The sequence below is a fragment of the Chiloscyllium plagiosum genome, unplaced genomic scaffold (assembly GCF_037043375.1).
Source record: "Chiloscyllium plagiosum isolate Xiang-an unplaced genomic scaffold, Cpla_swu_hap1 HiC_scaffold_27, whole genome shotgun sequence".
In the NCBI taxonomy this organism is placed as follows: Eukaryota; Metazoa; Chordata; class Chondrichthyes; order Orectolobiformes; family Hemiscylliidae; genus Chiloscyllium; species Chiloscyllium plagiosum.
Window position 1 is genome coordinate 63,841,897 of NW_028270165.1, and position 18,712 is coordinate 63,860,608.

General features: G+C 46.2%; 4 protein-coding genes across 5 annotated transcripts in view; 2 read left to right on the top strand and 2 right to left on the bottom strand.

The window, feature by feature from the left end:
• LOC148144448 (uncharacterized) overlaps nucleotides 1-18,712 on the bottom strand; it is a 677,410-nt gene that overhangs the window by 436,775 nt on the left and 221,923 nt on the right. The window lies entirely within an intron of this gene.
• LOC148144457 (uncharacterized) overlaps nucleotides 1-18,712 on the bottom strand; it is a 309,257-nt gene that overhangs the window by 60,042 nt on the left and 230,503 nt on the right. The gene's annotated exons all lie outside the window — the stretch shown is intronic.
• LOC122558179 (uncharacterized) overlaps nucleotides 1-18,712 on the top strand; it is a 231,148-nt gene that overhangs the window by 28,561 nt on the left and 183,875 nt on the right. The gene's annotated exons all lie outside the window — the stretch shown is intronic.
• LOC148144458 (uncharacterized) overlaps nucleotides 1-18,712 on the top strand; it is a 42,287-nt gene that overhangs the window by 20,822 nt on the left and 2,753 nt on the right. The window contains exon 2 of the mRNA XM_087974779.1: nucleotides 1,610-2,428. Coding sequence (XP_087830905.1) covers nucleotides 1,610-2,068 — 459 coding nt within the window. The 3' untranslated portion in view covers nucleotides 2,069-2,428. The remainder of the gene's footprint in view (nucleotides 1-1,609; nucleotides 2,429-18,712) is intronic.

Below are 18,712 nucleotides of genomic sequence, written 5' to 3' on the forward strand. Positions count from 1 at the left end.
GAAAGCTGTTTAGCAAACGGCGCAGGCGGACTGCGGACCAGACGGCCGCCGTCCGGAGCAGGCGCAGTGTGGGGGTCCTCGCTCCGTTGGTGACGTCACAACGCGGAAGTGGCCATGTCAGTTTCAGAGTGCAACTCCTTCCCTAAGGGGAACCCTTCATCCAGGGAGGGAGGGGAATATGTTCACTTGTAGCAACTGGAGTGAATCCAGGGAGGGAACAGACTCTGCAAACTCAAGGTGAGGAGAGACGGATAGATTGGGGGGGGGTGACCTGAAAGACTTTTATAAAATGAAGAGGTGAGGGGAGAGAGGGTAATTAGACAAGGTCTTTTCCTTGGGATGGGGGAGTCCAGAACTGGAGGTTAATAAGTTAAGGGTGAGGATGGGGGTGGTGGTGATTTAAGCGACCTAAAGGGGTATTGTTTTCACGCAGAGGGTGGTGCATGTATGGAATGAGCTGCCAGAGGAAGTGGCTCAGGCTGGTACAATTGCAGTATTTTAAAAGTCATCTGGTTGGGGATATGAATAGGAAGGGCTCAGAGGGATATGGGCCAAGTGCTGGCAAATGGGACTAGATTAATTTCGGATATCTGGTCAGCACCAAAGAGTTTGATCCAAGTGTCTGTTTCTATGCTGTATATCTGTGACTCTGGCTTTCCGCAAACATTTGCCACATCTTTACGTTGAGTTTCTCTCTGGTGTCTATGTTAATACCTTGATGTCTCACTTTGCTCTCCCGCTTCCCGGGGACGTAAACCATTTTGTGTAAACCATCTTCTTCAAGAAGCTGCATTGCAGGTTCACACTGAATTGACACTCTTCCCAAATCAAACCTACTCACTCTTAGCAGTATCCCACAGATATTAACTTTCAGGTGGAGGTATCCAAAATTAAGAGAGATGTCGGTTTTGACGTTTTTGCTTTTCTGCCCCTGTAAGATCCTGAATCAGTACCTTCAGGAAAATTAGAGTGGAGTGAAAACACAGGGGGAGGGAGAGTGGGATGGTGCTTTCAATTTTGTGGAATAACAAAAGAAAAGAATATTCCACAGAAAGTAGAATTCCTTGTTCAGAATTTTTAACCTGCACTGACAGTGATGGCTTTTGTAATCTCTTTTTACATTTGAGGATCTGAAGACGGAAGTTTCAAAATCAACAAGTGAAGGGCTTATGCCCAAAACGTTGACTCTCCTGCTCCTCGGATGCTGCCTGACCTCCTGCGCTTTTCCAGCGCTGCACTTTTCAACACTGACTCTCCAGTGTCTGCAGTCCTCACTTTGACATCAATGTCTGACAGTCACGCAATCCATCGGGAACGCAACGGTTTTCAACTCTGATTCTGTGAGAAGGAGCAAAGCGTTTTGGTTTCTGTTTGAGTACGTTTTCAGCATCAGTGGGACTGGATGAGAGACCCTACCGTTGCAGTGCACTCAGTGAGGAGCGTGTAATAGCTATACGGCCTGGGAAGAGGAATTCAAGTTGGGGACAGTCTCCACACATGTGCAGCTAAAGCTTCGGCCATGGAGAAACCCAAGGAATCCCGCCCTGTGGAGAAACGGTGGAAGTGTGGCGACTGCGGGAAAAGCTTCCGTGCTCCGTCTGCCCTGGAGGTTCATCGGCACATCCATACGGGGGAGAGGCCGTTCTCCTGCCCCGAATGCGGTATGGGCTTTAGCCAGGACTCTACCATGCTGACCCACTGGCGTATCCACACAGGGGAGCGGCCATTCAACTGCCCCGAGTGTGGGAAAGCCTTCAGGAATTCCTCGAACCTGCTCAGGCACCAGCGGCTCCACACTGGGGAAAGGCCCTTCAGCTGCCCCGAGTGCGGGAAGGCCTTTGTCCGGGCCTCCCACCTCCTGACCCACCAGCGGGTCCACACGGGGCAGAAGCCCTTCAACTGTCCTGAGTGTGGGAAGAGATTTACCCAGGCCTCCAACTTGCTGACTCACCAGCGAGTCCACACAGACGAAAGGCCCTTCAGCTGCCCCGAGTGCTGGAAAGGCTTCATCTGCTCCTCCCACCTGCGGAGGCACCAGCGAGTTCACGTGCCACCGCAGGGGGATTGAAGGAGTGACGGCCAAGTGCCATTATCGACTGGACTATCAACCCAGTTCCAGGGGCTCCCGGGTTTGAATTCCACCGCGACAGATGGTGGAATTGGAATTTGGTCAGAAATCTGGAGTTCAGAATCTAACGGTGAAACCATTTTCGGGGGTTGGGGGTGGTGAAACCCCCATCTGATTGACTCACGTCCTTTTTAGGGAAGGAAACTGTCGTTGTGGGAGAGGATTCACTCAGTCGTTCCAGCTATCTCCTTTTACCCGGTCTGGCCTACACGTGACTCCAGACCCACAACAGTCTGGTTGACTCTCCACTGCCCTCCCCCCACTGGCAAATGCGTGGAGAGAAACTTAGTTGGAGACAAGGTATGGGTTGAAATTGGTGAGTGAGGCAGTATTTCCTATGGGTTACGGCTGTAGCAAGGACCCAATTACAAAGGGATAACTCTGTGCTGACCAATAGTAAAGGAGAGAGGTGGAGGGGGGTGGCAGTGTGTGCGTTTTGACCTTGAGCTGCTTATTTAAAAAAAAACAGCAACTTTTTCGACCCCTTTTTGGTGAGGGGGGGGGGGTGCGGGGGTGGAATCTGAAGCTGTAACAAAGTTGGGTCACAATAAAGGTTACCTGAACTTACTTACTGCCAGGCTCAGACTCTCATTGTAAGTTTTGAGCTCCAAGAGGTTTTTGTTTTAAAGCAGCCTCCTGCATTTTTTGCAGCCTCCTGCACTGAGTTTCCAATGTCGTGTATCAGATGGAGCAGTGAATGAGGAGCTAGTATCGTTAGAAATTGTAAATTTTTCGTGAGTGCAGGTACTGCATCGTTTCATCAGCATTGTAAAGTTTACTGGCAGCACCCGGAGGTGTGGGTTGTGTTCACTAGATACGTGTATCTTTACAATTAAGAATACCTAAAATGATATATTCAGAAACATAGTTGAAGTCTGAAAGCATGTTAAATTTTTTAAAAGAGCTGTTGAAACCTTTCTGAAACTTGCACTGAATTATATGCAGTTTAACCACAGCTCAGGACAGGTTGGAAGGGGTGAATGGCCTGTTCATAGTCTTGTGAAATTGGTTCTGACTATGTAGAAATGAAGTCATAGAGTTGTACAGCATGGAAACAAACCCTTCAGTCCACGCCAACCAGATATTCTAACTTAACCTAGTGACCCATTTGCCAGAATTTGGCCAATGTCCCTCTAAACCCTTCCTATTCATATCCCCATCCAGATGCCTTTTAAATGCTGTAATTATATCGGCCTTCACCACTTCCTTTGGCAGCTCATTCCATGAACTCCCCACCCTCTGCGTGAAAAGGTTGCCCCTTAGGTCCCTCACAAATCTTCCACTCCCCCCACCCTAAATCTATGCCCTCTAGTTCTGGACTCCCCCCGAACCCCAAACCTGGGGAAAAGTTCATTTACTCCCTCCCCCCCCCCCCCCCCCACACAGGATAAAGAGGGAGGGGGTTTCACTCTGAACCTCACAAGACCAGTTCTGCGCAGTGACATCAACAATGGAACGAGGGGGTGGGGTAAGGTGTCTGGGTAATGGGGTGGGGCCAAGCCGCATGCAGTCCCTGCACCATTTGCAAAAATCCCAATCCGAGGAATCCGCCCGAGGCAGATAGGAAACGGAAGCCTTTCCTACAGGTGCCACACTTCCATGGTTTCTCCACGGGGCGGGATTCCACGGGTTTCTCCATGGCTGAAGCTTCAGCCGCTCACAAACGCGTGTGGAGCCCCTCCCCACCCTGAATTCCTCTTCCCAGCCCATATAACTGTTTCAGGCTCCACACTCAGTGCGCTGCAACAGTGGGGTCTCTCATCCAGTCCAACTGATGCTGAAAACCTACTCAAACAGGAACCAAAAAGCTTTGCTCCTTCTCACAGACTCATAGTTGAAAATTGTTGCGGTCCCGATGGATTGAGTGACTGTCAGGCATTGACGTCAAAATAAGGACTGCAGACGCTGGAGACTCAGAGTTGAAAAGTGCGGCGCTGGAAAAGCACAACAGGTCAGGCAGCATCTGAGGAGCAGGAGAGTCAACGTTTCAGGCATAAGGCCTTTATCTGTTGATTTTGAAACTTCCGTCTTCAGATCTTCAAATACCCTGTAAAGACAGATTACAAAGCTCATCACTGTCAGTGCAGGGTAGAAATTCTGAATAGGCAATTTTACTTTCTATGGAATATTCTTGTGTTCTGTTATTCCACAAAATTGAAAGCACTCCCACATTCTCTTCCCCCTCTGTTCTCACTCCGCTCTAACTAATTCCCCTGAAGGTGCTGATTCAGGATCTTACAGGGGCAGAAAAGCAAAAACATCAAGACTGACATCTCTCTGCATTTTGGATAATTCCACCTGGAAGTAAATATCTTTCACAACATTGGGATACTGCTGAGAGTGAGCAGGTCTGATTTTGGGAAGCAAAAAAAAGGGTGTCAATTCAGGGTGAATCGGGAATGCAGCTTCTTGAGGAAGAACCAGACACGAAATGGTTAACGTCCCCAGGAAGGTGCGAGCAAAATGAGACATCAAGGCATTCACACCGACATTAGAGAAAATGAACCTATTGACGTGGCAAATGTTAGTGGAAAGCCAGAGTCATAGAGATGTACAGCACAGAAACAGACCCTTTGGTCCAACTCATCAGTACCAACCAGGTATTCTAAATTAATCCAGTCCCACTTGTCAGCACTTGGCCTATGTCCTCTAAACCCTTTCTATTCATATACCCATCCAGATGCCATTTAATTGCTGTAATTGTACCATCCATCACCATTTCCTCTGGCAGCTCATTCCTTACATACAGCACCCTCTGAATATAGGAGTTGCCCCTTAGGTTCCTTTGAAATCTCACCCTCACCCTGAATCTATAACCCAGCCAGAGAAAAGACCTTGTCTATTTACCCTATCCATGCCTCTCATGATTTTATAAACGTTTGTAGGGTCACCCTCAGCCTTTGGCGCTCGACAGAAAACAGCTCCACTCTGTTCAGCTCAAACCCTGACAACATCCTTGTCAATCTTATCTGAATCCTTTCAGGTTTTACAATATCCTTCCTCTAGCAGAGAGACAAAAACTGCACACGATACTCCAAAAGTAACCAAACAAATGTCCTGGAGAGTGCACAACGTAACCTTCCAACTCCAATACTCAGAGGACTGGGAAAGTTTTCAAAACCCACAAAAGACAACCGCGAAAGAATGGAGGTACAAACCGAACTTTTGCGGGTCAGCTTGGAACACCAGGGCAGGGGGATGGGAATGATGGAAGGAAGCTGAATGTGCTGGAGCCAAGGCGCAGGAAGAACAGAGGATGCATAACCGGCTTGAAGCTGCAATGAGGAATATTGAATGTGCTGTACTTGTACCTGTTGCACTTACTTGTGGGAATTGGGTGCATTTTAAGCATCAAAACAGAAAAGATATCTACTCTTCCCGCCTTCCCAACGTCGATCCTTCCGTCCCTTCTCACCCGGGTAACTAAGACACATACCTGAGTTTGCGGAGTCTGCTCCCTCCCTGGATTCATTCCAGTTGCTACAAGTGAATAGATTTCCCCTCCTCCCATCTCTGTCTCCCTCCCAGGATGAAGAGTTGCCCAGACAGTGAGATTCACTCAAACGGACAGGGCCACTTCCCTGCTGTGACATCAACATATCAAGAGGCGTGTCACAGTTTGCAAAACCCCTTCCCTTCAGAGAATCCTCACAGTGTGGAAGCAGGCCACTGGGCCCAAAGACTCCATACCGACCCTCTGAAGGTTAACCCACCCACACCCATTCCCCTACACCCTGTTGCTGTACATTTACCTCGACGATCCTGCACATCCCTGGGCACTATGGGTAATTTGGCAAGGCTAACCCTCCCCCCCTCCACAACCTGCACATCCCTGGGCACTATGGGTAATTTGGCATAGCCAACCCCCCCCCCCGCCCCCCCCGAACCTGCACATACAAATTCACTCCCATGGACGTGTGTGTGTATTTGCATGAAAGAGAATAAAAAATCTACATCAGTATCCCTCTGCCTATTTGATACCAGATGCTTTATTTCTGTTGGTGTAAATATTGTTGTAAATCATAGCTGGGTGCTAATAGTTAGATGGAAGGGAGACAAAATTCCCCAAGTAGGGCACCATGAGAATCCTGGGAGAGCCCTATTTCTGGTTTACTTCCGAATGAACAAACATTAAGCATAAGCACCTATTTATTTCTAATTTTGTTTCATTTTTCTTGTTTAATTCCCTGTTATGACTACACTCTGTGCCTGGATGGTTGACCGGCTGGGAGATTGTGGGTTGGAGCTTGATTACTGAATGTTTTATTGTTCCAGAAGGTGTAATAGGGAACAGGGAGATCAACAGAGGACAGAGGAATCAGGACCTGACACCAGACGACCCTGTGATCTGTGCTTTGATTAGCAGTGCCAACCCTCTACCTTTACCTCGCTTCCCATCTGACTATCCCCTCCATATTCAGGATCCAATCCTTGTCATCCTGAAGCCATGTCTCTGTAAGGAGTCTCAGATCATAATTATTCTCTTCAATGTGTGCAGTCAATTCATTCACTTTTGTTACAATGTAGCACACATTCAGACACACTGTTTTTTAGTTTCAATTTTTGTGACCGTTAAAATCCAGTTTTGATTGCTGGTATATTTACTCCCCTTGTCCCTTTCTATCATTCTCTGATGTTCATTTCCCACATCACTACATTGCTCACCAGCCTTGATTTGGATTGGCCATGCTAAATTGCCCAGAATGTCCAGGGATGTGCAGGTTAGGTGGGTTAGCCATGGGAAATGCAGGGTTATAGTTTCATAGTAATAGAAGCAGGAGTCAGCCATTTGGCCCTTCCAGCCTGCTCCACCATTCATTAAGATCATGGCTGATCTATCCATCAACTCAGCTCCTCCTCCCTGCATTGTCCCAGCTACCCTTCATTCCCCTATCATTGCAAATACCCATTCAACTGTGTATTTGAGTTTAGAGTCATAGCGATGTACAGCATGGAAACAGACCCTTTGGTCCAACCCGTCCCATACCGACCAGATATCCCAACCCAATCTTGTCCCACTTGCCAGCACCCAAACGATATTTCTCCAAACCCTTCCTATTCATATACCCATCCAGATGCCTCTTAAATGTTGCAATTGCACCAGTCTTCACAACTTCCTCTGGCAGGTCATTCCATATACACACCAGCCTCTGTGAAAAAGTTGCCCCTTTGGTCTCTTACATATCTTTCCTTTCTCACCCTAAACCTATGCCCTCTAGTTCTGGACTCCCCCACCCCAGGGAAAAGATTTTGTCTATTTATACTATCCATGCCCCTTTATGATTTTATAAACCACTATACGGTCACCCTTCAGCCTCTGACACTCCAGGGAAAACAGCCCCAGCGTGTTCAGTGTCTCCTTATAGCTCAAATCTTCCAACCCTGGCAACATCCTTGTAGATCTTTTCTGAACCCTTTCAAGTTTCACAACATCTTTCCGATATGAAGGAGACCAGAATTGCATGCAGTATTCCAACAGTGGCCTAACCAATGTCCTGACCAGCTGCAACATGATCTCCCAACTCCTGTGCTCAATACTCTGACCAATAAAAGAAAGCATACCAAACGCCATCTTCACTATCCTATCGACCTGTGACTCCACTTTCAAGGAGCTATGAACCTGCACTCCAAGGTCTCTCTGAGTGAAAATGCCACTACTGCTTCTATGGGCAGAGAATTCCATAAATTCACTACTCTCTGGGAAAAGCAGTTCCTCCTCATCTCGGTCCTAAATCTGCTCCTCCTAATCTTGAGGCCTGGTCTCATCCAGCAGCAGAAATGACTGAATAGGGTAGGGCTTCATCCCCACAGTGCAACAAATTCCCACCTTCCATCAAAATCCCGGATGTAGTTACTCACTCAGTTGCTTTCTCACAAATGCAATACTTCATTGTAACTTCTTCTGCTCCCATTCAGGGCAAAACATCTTTGAAAGCTGCTCTGAAGCTCCAGCCTTCACAATCACACTTCTGCTTTCACCGAAGAAGATTAGAGTCATATAGCACGGAAACAGACCCTTTGGTACAACTCGTCCATGCCGACCAGAAATTCAAAATTAATCTTGTCCCATTTGCTAACATTTGACCCACATCCCTCTGCATCTAGATGGGTATATGAATAGGAAGGGTTTTAAGGAATATGGGCCACATGCTGGCAAATGGAATAGATTGATTTCGGATATATGGTTGGCATAGACGAGTTGGGCTGAAGGATCTGTTTGTGTGGTGTATGACTCTAACTGTCTTCGGTGAAAACAGAAATGTGGTTGTGAAGACTGGGTTTTCAGAGCAGCTTTCAAAGATGTTTTGCCCTTACTGGGACCGGAAGAAGTTACAATGAAATCTTTCATTTGTGAGACAGCAAGCAACTAAGTGAGTACATCCGGGATTTTCGTGTAAAGTGGGAATTCATTGCACTGACAGGATGAAGCCCTACCCTATCCAGTCATTTCTGCTGGTGGCTGAGACTAGGCCTCAAGCTTTGGGGGAGTAGGTTCAGGACAGAGATGAGGAGGAGGAAGTGAGGGCTGCTGCTTTTCCCAGAGAGTAGTGTATCTGTGGAATTCTCTGCCCGGGGAAGCAGGCTCCAATATGCCCCGCTCTGAATTCTTCGACTTGCCGTACCCGTGACTGTAAACTTTGAAGTGTTTTGGTTAACTAATGCAAATATTTCCCACTTGTCCAACAATCCAGTGTCAGCTGTTTCGGTCATTGAGATGGTTTTGATTCATCTACTAAATACATCTACTCTTATTAGACAATATTCATAACAATGTACACGAGGTGATTCTATATAAGCAAGCTGTAGACAATTAAAAAAGGCCGTTCAAGCAAGGAGGTGGTGAACAAACACAGGGCATCCCTCTTAGAGTATGCATCTTGTTTGTTTACAAATTAAACACGCTTCAGATGTTTTCCTGGCTGCTTTCTGAAAATCTGGGTACCACCAGGTTTGTGAATGTTAACAATAATGACCATCATCAACTGAAATAGGCAGAATGAACACAATCCAGTCCGGCAGAGGTCACCCACATTTTGGTTTGAGTATTGAGGGATTACCCTTGAGGCCCCTGTGATATCAGTACCATACCCAGGCTAATGTGCATTGAAACCAGATTATGAAGTGTTAACTTTCCTGAAAACTTCTGCCTGTGTGTGTCTCTCTGTAACATTTTCCAACTTTCTTCATATCTCAGTTTGTCAGCTTTTGTTTATTCCTTCCTTCCTTCCAAGGCTAATGAGGCACTCACATTCTAAAGCAGCCCAAGTTAGGGAGTTGAGCCTCATAAATCCTGGCTGTGACACATTGTTGCTTAACCAAGTGTGCAAACTCTAAATCCCTCTCAGCTGTTCCATTTGCAAATCAAACACTGTTTTCAACACAAGTTGTTTGTGTCTCTGCATGAGTCTACAACCCGGGGAAATACAACGGAGTGTTTAATGGTTGCCCAATGTGTCCTGTATGCCAAATTCATTCAAGTCTGGACATCCTGAAGCGAGCAATTATACTTCAGATTTCTACTCGCCAATTAAAACTAATGTTGGGCACTCGAACAGATTGGGGGCATCTTGAAGCATGCCACGGACCTCAGTGTGGGTCCAGGGCTTATCAAATAGGGTTTCACCTCTCAAAACCCTGGGGTAAGCAAATTGATTTTTATTAACTTTGTAAAGCACAAGTGCTCTCAGCAGTATTACATCCAGACGCCAGGACCCTGTTGAGTCCTCTCACTAGTATCTTGTGGCTGAGTAGTGAGAATTGTATCAACATTTCTAATAGCACTTTTGTTCCTGGCCAGCTTTCCTCTTTATTTTGGACACAACAAAAGCAGCAACCACCCTCGATATTTCATCTCTCAAAGGATATCGGCTGGTGACCTGAGAGGACCAGGGAATTAACTGCCTGACTCGCCAACTGTGGGGGATGGAATTAAAGCCCCATGTCAGGAAAGAATTTGTTTATCAGAAGCAGTACAGCTGCAAGGCCAACCGTCTCCGCTGAGCCTGGGAAACACAAGCTTTAGCAAGCAGGCACTAAGCTGAGATTCAAAATGGTTTCCAGGCTTTAATATATGACCAAATGGCTGACCCAAATCTAACAATTCTCCCACATCATCGCAGGGAATAAAACAAGAAAAATGAAACAAAATTAGAAATAAATAGGGGATCGTGCTTAATGTTTGTTCATTATGAAGTAAACAAGAAATAGCAGTCTCCCAGGATTCGTATGGTGCCCTACTTGAGGAATTCTGTCCAACAAGTTTAATTGGAAGCACTAACTTTCGGAGTGCAGCTCCTTCATCAGGGGATTGTGGAATATAAGATTGTAAGACACAGAATTTATAGCAACAGTTTATAGTGTGATGTAACTGAAATTATATATTGAAAAAGACCTGGATTGTTTGTTAAGATTCTCATCTGTTCAAATGACCATGATAGATTCAGTTCTTTCAAATGTAAATCACAAAACCTTTCAAAATAGTTAAATACTCAAGTGAACTTTACCAATTGGTGTCGCGTCAGTCCAGATAATGTATTGAAGGTGTGAGCTCCCCTGTGTGCGACTGTCTGTGGCGCAATGGTTAAACTGAGTTACAGAATCTTACATGGATTCATGCAGTTTTTGAGCAAAGTAAGATAATTCTGCAACTACAAATTCACCCAACAAACTTGTTTGTGTGTGTGTGTGTGTGTGGGGATGTATATTTGCAGATACATTCTATGTGCATTTTTTAAAGCAAAAATCTACAGGCAGTCAATACATGTAATAGTTTGTAAATTTGACTTTGGAAATAGAACCAGTCTGACTCAAGTTTGGGATACAGGCAGACTCTGACCTCACACCTTTAATGCATTGTCTGAGCTGAGTGTGAGCTTTTGCTATAAAACCTTGTTATCTCAAAGGTGACAACAAGAAATTCTGGGATTTACATTGTAATGAGACCTGCAACCTATTTGAAAAGGTGGAAGACTTAACAATCCAGGTTTGTTCAATATACCATTTCAGTGGCAGGACGCTGGAATGTTTTGCTCTAAATTGTGTCTTAGGATCTTATCCTCCACAACCACCTGATGAAGAGGCAGCACTCCAAAAGTTACTGCTTCTAAAGAAGCTTGTTGGACTACAATCTGGAGTTGTGTGATTCTAGAATCTGGTTTCTAGTATCTGCAGTCCTTGTTTTTACCGAGTTGATTTTAACCCTACAGTGAATCCTCTTGCAAGGATGTCTGCATTGAAGAAGTTTTCCTCCTCTCTCTACAAGAATCTCAGGGAATCCCTCTCCCACTGCAACTCCCAGGTCATTTCCTCTGCCCTGAAGCTCTTCAACCATGTCCTGAAACAGACTCGCTACCACAGCCACATTTGCTTCCTCAGTGCCTGCCTCTGTAACCAACTCATCCTACACGGACTCTGGACCACCTTTAATCAAGCAGAGTTCGGATCCGAACAGGCCACTCCACCGTCCTGTCTGACCTATCACCTTCATCCCTACCCCTATTCACCTATTGTACTCTATATTACTTTCCACCCACCCCCCTCTCCCTCTCCCTCTCATTTATCTCACCACCCTGCAGGCACACTGCTTCTATTGCTGATGAAGGGCTTTTGCCCGAAATATCGATTGTTCTGCTCCTCGGTTGCTGCCTGAACTGTTGTGCTTTTCCAGTACCTAATCTAAAGTCGATTGGCCATGCTGAAATACCCATAGTGCCCAGGGATGTGCAGGTTAGGGTGGATCGGCCATGCTAAATTAGGCGTAGTATGCAGGTAAGGTGCATAACTCAGGGTTAAATGTAGGGGAATGGGTGTGGGTTGGTGACCCTTGGGAGGGTCGGTGAGGCCGAGTGGCCTGCTTCCACACTGTGGGGATTCTCTGAAGGGAGGGGTTTTGGAAAGTGAGTTGTCCTCCCCGTCTGCTGCTGGGGCAGCGCATGCGCAGTGAGGCGGCCCGCTGAAGGACTCGCCCCGCGCTCTGTACCGTCACTTTTTCTCGCCCCGCCCCTAGTTCCTTTGTGACGCCACAACGCGGAAGTGGCCCTGTCAGTTTCAAAGTGAATCTCCCGCCCTCAGGACGACTCTTCATCCTGGGAGGGAGACAGAGATGGGAGGAGGGGAAATTGGTCACTTGTAGCAACTGGAGTGAATCCAGGGAGGGAGCAGACCCTCAAAAGATCGGTTTGTCCCTCCATTCTTTCCCGGTGGCGCCCATTACTCTTATCTATTTCTTGCCTTATCCGGCCTTGTGCGTGAACAAAGTGTTAGCGTATATCCTCTTTCACTGCCAGCTGCTTCCGTGTTTGCGAAAGCAACATTTCCTCCCATTTTTCGCCGACACTGAGCCTTCTGATCTCCTTGATTGTGTGTTTTTTGTTTTTGCAGAAGCAGGAAACAGATGCTTATAACTGTTTGTACGAGCATATCTAGCTTAACCTACACCCCCTCCCCTCACAGCACCTTATCTGTCTGTAACATCTTCCATTGTTTGCAGGCACATTTCATGTATGCACATTTTAGCTAATACAAAAGCAATTATATATTTCCTTCACATAGCTTTCATTCTTGTTAACTCCACTCTTGGCTGAAACAATTATACCCTGGCGTTAGTTCTTTTACTTTGCAGAAGCAATTATGGCTGCAGAAGTAACACTGCTTTACCTATATCCCACAGGGGTGACCCTACAACCTTGTATAAAATAATGTGGGGCATGACGAGGGTAAATAGACAAGATCTTTGATCTGGGATTGCTCATAGGTTTAGGGTGAGGCTGAGATTTAAAAGAAACCTCAGGGGCAACTCCTATATACAGAGAGTGGTGTGTGTAAAGAATGAGCTGCCAGAGGAAGTGGTGACTGCTGGTACAATTACAACCTTTAAAAGGTATCTGGATGGGTATATGTTGGGAAACATTTAGAGAGACATGGGCCAAGTGCTGGCAAATGGGACTAGATTGATTTAGGATATCTGGTCAGCATGGACTGAAGGGACTGTTTCTGTGCTGTACATCTGTGATTCTGGCTTGCCACTAATGTTTGTCACGTCTGTATGTTCAGGTTCTCCCTGGTGTTGGTGTTAATGCCTTGGTGTCTTATTTTGCTCCCCACATCCTGGGGACATTAACCATTTCCTATCTGGTTGTTCTGATCTGGACTGCTGTCCGGATCTTCGGATTTCTGGGATTGGTCAATAAACACAACTGGAAATGACTCTTTTGTCAATCATACAAGCAATAGTTTATTCTTTGATACAGCCGGGTCAGTAGACTCTGATCAGCCCAGAAGGATTAGATTAGATTCCCAACATTGTGGAAACAGGGCCTTCGGCCCAACCAGTCCACACCGACCCTCTGAAGAGTAGCTCACCCAGACCTATCTCCCTCTAACTAATGCACCTAACATTATGGGCAATTTAGCATGGCCAATTCACCAAACTGTACATCTTTGGATTGTGGGAGGAAACCAGAGCACCTGGAGGAAACCCATGCAGACATAGGGAGAATATGCAAACTCCACACAGCCAGCCCCCGGAGGCTGGAATTGAACCTGGGACCCCTGGTGCTGTGAGGCAGCAGTGCTAACCACTGGGCCACCGATGAGTACTCCTAGAGTGCCAAAAGAATCCGCCAACTTTTACAGAATTTGTATAGAACTTATGTACATTGTTTAGAGTCAGACATTGAGCATGATCACATAGTAACAACCAATCGGATCCCGCAAGGTCCTCATGCATTTTTGACTTAGCCTAGGGCGGCACGGTGGCTCAGTGGTTAGCACTACTGCCTCACAGCCCCAGGGTCCCAGGTTCGATTCCAGCCTTGGGTGACCATCTGTGTGGAGTTTGCACATTTTCCACGTGTCTGCGTGGGTTTCCTCCGGGTGCTCCGGTTTCCTCCCACAGTCCAAAGATGTGCAGGTCAGGTGGATTGGCCATGCTAAATTGCCCATGGTGTTAGGTGCATTAGTCAGACGAAAAATGGTTCTGGGTGGGTTACTCTTCAGAGGGTCAGTGTGGACTGGTTGGGCTGAAGGGCCTGTTTCCAAACTGTAGAGAATATAATCTAATCTATCATAATTTCTTGTAGACAACCTGTTCTTGGAATCGTATTTGTCCTGTCTGGTGGTTAGGATTAAACCGTTACTTCTGCGATTGATGGTTAGGTTCACATTTGTTACTTCTGCATTTGCAGTTTTTTTCACTGGATTGACATAAGTCTGTGGTTTCTTGTTTGTTCTGAGTCGTGAGTATCTGCCTGACTCAGTCCCACCGAGTTAGCCAAGCAGAAGCCATTTTGTCCTACCTCCCATGTTAAAGTGGAGATTTGAGGTGGCCCAGGGAATCCTTTGAGAATTCAGACCTGTAAAGCCTCTCTCTTGGTTTGCCCTGGAGATCATACTCTTTGGAAGCCTGGAATAAAAACCTCTCATCATAACATCCCAAAATGCAATTCAATTCAATCCATAGCAGATAAGTACTAAGAGTTAATTCTCTACGGGATTCAACAGCCTCAGCAATAAAATGGTCTCTCTCTCTCGTATCCTTTTGAACTCTCAAGACAGCAAAGATTTATTTTGTGAATGCCCCGCTTGCAAAGGGTAGTAAGAATCCATTATAATGGACAGGATCCAACCATTAATTACACAGCTATGGATAGTACCGAGTCTTGTTTCAGGGTCAGATTCAAAGACTATCATTAATTTCACAAGGGAACGGCTGTGAATGTTATCACTTGGTGTCCTGTTCACACAGATTCACCGATGCTGAGGCAAACGTTCTTAATTGCCTCACAGCATCCTGTTATCACTTGGTGAGCCCAGGTGTCCCTATCTTTAAGTTCACTCCTCTTTCTGAGCCTTCCTGCCTGTTTATTTTCTAGTGCAGTAAATGTATTCAATAATTCAGCATTACATTTTAGTCTGAATGTTTAAAGGCAAGTTTGAAGACTATAGACTTTCTCACCCAGATGCCCACACCCTCATTCCTCCCTTTGATTGCACCGAGATCACTGAAAGAGAAGGCTAATCCAAACGAATGCCCTTCAAGGTGGTCCAGCCATCAACATCCTGCAGAGCGGCACCACCATCTTCGCAGCTCATCTGGTCATATTTATCATCGCCATCGACACGTGTGGGTGAGCCATCGGATCGCAAAAGGAGCATCTTCTGGGGCAAATCTATATCACTAAGGGACCTCATAAGCCTAGCAATTAAATACCTAACAATACCAATACCGACAAACAAACATAGCTAAATTGATAAGCCAATTGTACCATCAGCCCGATCTGCAGTTTCCCCAACTAGTCCCTTCAGTCATTCTGTCAAGGAATGCCTGGATCTCTGCTTGTATTTTAGTTAAAATTGCCAGTGAGATTGGGAATGCCCATAGTGCATTTATCTTGGACAATGGTGCAGACCTCACCCTCCTGGGCAAGTATATAGTCTAAGGCTTACCGATTCTGCACAGAGTAAAGACACAGGTCTGATAATCCCAGTTTACTCTGTTTCAAAGCCTCTTTAGTCTTATTTCCTCAAACGGTCAGGCCGCAAAAGAGGGAATTGCAGTTCTGTTGACTTGTCACCCCTGCCAATCCTTCCAACCTCAGGGTACTCTGGATTCTCCAGACTATCGGGTGCCCTGTATTGTCACCCAGTCCCTTGGGATCCTTCCAGTTGGAGCAAGGTTGGCTGAGACTGACCTCTGCATCCTCCTCAGATGTAGGTTTCATCAACTTGTCCACTGGCCAGGACAAGGTACTGTTGTGGGAACAAGGGCTCCGATAGTGACCTTATGAGGGACATCTTTGCCATCCAGGACAAGGAAGTTGGTAGCTTTACCTTAGCTGAAGAAATAATAGTCTGGTTTGGTGTATATTAGGGAGAGTTTGTCAAAATAGGTTACTGAAATGTTACAGCAGGGGGTCTGGTCGGGTCGACAGGAGGAAAGGGTCGACCTTTTGCAAGAGGAGTTGCTTGAGCTCTGTAAAAAAACAAATGGGCCAAGTGACTCGAGCACTCGCACTGTATGGGAGACAATGGTCCTCAGAATGCTGTTCCCATTGGGCTCTCCCTTAGCTCTATTGTACATGGTCTTGGTGACAGTATTAGATTCTGAAAAGAGAAAAGGCCTATAAATGCACAAGGGAAGGGTTCCGTTCCAGGTCCATGTGCCGCATAAGGCCTGCTGTACCCCAGCCAGTGTTACACCAGCTGTTTGTATACACAGATCGGAGGTATTGGAAAGTGATATTTCTCTTCGCAGGGTCGGCAGGAGGAAGTCTGATGAATAGAATGGAATTGGGGACTGGAGATGGGGCAAGTAAGTCATCTCCCGATAGAGAGGAGTAACATACTACTGCCTCTGGGGTGAAGAGCATTCTGTGGGCCTGTATAAATAAGTTGTTTGTGGATTGAGGAGTTTCCCCTATCAGGCTTCCCTTTTCACGAGTTGGCCCGACCTGCAAAAAGGGATGGTGTTCCTGAGTTGATCATTTTTATCCTGACTAGGCTTGCGTCTGCAGGTAAAATCAAAAAAACATGGTAACGACATGGTAACTCTCACTGATTTCTACTGTCCAGATGGACCATCTGGTCTTTCTGATGTAAGAGTCCATTGCAATAATCAATCGTCATCACGTTCCACACGTGTTTTAAAAAATTCTCAAGGTCAGGTTCGTAGGAGAGTAGTCTGACACAGAACAAACGACCAAGAGGCGAGTCTGCTAGAATATGGGCATTTTATTCCCCGCAGCGTCGCCACAACCAACGGGTCTGGCTTATACTCACTCTACATGTTACCGGAACTGGGAGCCGTCAGTTCTCGTAGAGCGGTTGCCAACAACCCACGCTCGGCGGTTAAACGTAACCCCGGAGCAGACTCTACCGAACTGGAGACTTTTCCAGCTGATATACTCTTTTCCAGATATAAACATTCATGTGAACAGCAGAGCAAGGCTAAAAAACACATTCCATTCTGGTTACATACAGATAAGAAGATTCACACGGGAAGGTGTATAATAAGATTCACACGGGACTAAGCGACACCTTCCATTTTCGGTTAGATTCACACATGTAGCAGAGCAAGGCTAAAAAACACATTCCATTCTGGTTATTCACACGGGAAGGTGTATAATAAGATTCACACGGGACTAAGCGACACCTTCCATTTTCGGTTAGATTCACACATGTATTGGGACACAATTTTAACCCTTTCACCACAACACGTCAAAGGCGTCTGGTCTGGTGCACTGGACGACATCTCCTCAGCATGGGTGGTGGATAATCTCTGATCATTCCTGGTTGCATCCATTCTTCGTGGCATTCCCCATCAGGATGTTGCATGTGATCAGAAAGGTGAGGAGATAAGCGATCCCCCACATCTCCCTCCTCTTAGTTCAAGTATCTGTAATAAGATTAACATTAGAACAACAGCAAAATTCAAAAACCCAAATGGACAGGGTCCACTCCTTTTGGGATTCCAGGATTCTCTCCTCCTCTTCCCCCCCTTTTGATTGGTGTGGTCAATCAATTTACAATGGTGCAGTTGGACCCAAGCTGAGTGCCCAGTGACTGTGACTGCCGTAGGGGTGGGAAGTAAAACCTGGAAGGGGCCATCCCAACGAGGTTGGAGACCTTTGCCAGTCCAGTTCTTGACGAGCACCAACGAACCAGGCTCTACCCGTGTCGAGGCTGAAAGGGAGGGAACATCGCTGTAGGCCCCACGCTCCTGGGAGTGAAAGGCACGCATAACATTAGTTAGAGCAAGAACATAACCAATCATTGCTTCGGTCATGTAGTGGAAGTGGACTGAGAAAGGGAGCCGAATCGTTCCAAGGGGTACGGAGGCGGTGACCAGAGAGACTCTCAGCTGGAGTCAGTCGTGTCTTGCCTGCAGATATGGATCGCATAACCCTCTGCGCATGCACAACCCTCTGCGTGAAAAGTTGTCCCTTAGGTCCCTTTCAAATCTTTCCATTCTCACCTTAAACCTATGCCTTCTAGTTTTCGACTCCCCCACACTGGCGGGTAAAGACCTAGGCTATTTGCCCTATCTATGCCCCTCATGATTTTATAAACCTCTCTACAGTCACCCCTCAGGCTCTGATGCTCCAGGGGTAAAATAAATGCCCCAGCCCCTCTCTGTCTGTGTAACTGGTTAAAGCTCCTTCCCATTGTCAGTTCACTGGGACACATACACTCATTCTGTGTAACCAGTTAAAGCTCAGTTCACTGGTAGTTCCTCTTTGAAGCAGGTCGAATGGATTTCTCTTTCCAGATTCAACCCCCCAATGATATTGAGTGACCCTGTCAGATCTTGTTATGGAATTTCTTCCAAGATTTCTGCCTGCAGATCCTCCCCTTCTGATACCCTGTTAGCAAGTTGAAATAAATCATCACTGTCTCTACCGAGTAGAAACTCTGATTATATTGTATGTGTCTGTGTATTTAAAGTACTAACCCAGGAACATAAAAATGGTATTTTTGATTTAAAATACATAGGAGACATGAGGAAGGAGATGTCAGGACCTGGCATTCTCTGGACCCAAACAGGATGTTCCAAGTGGTAGTGCAAACATTTCAAAATGAAGTGGA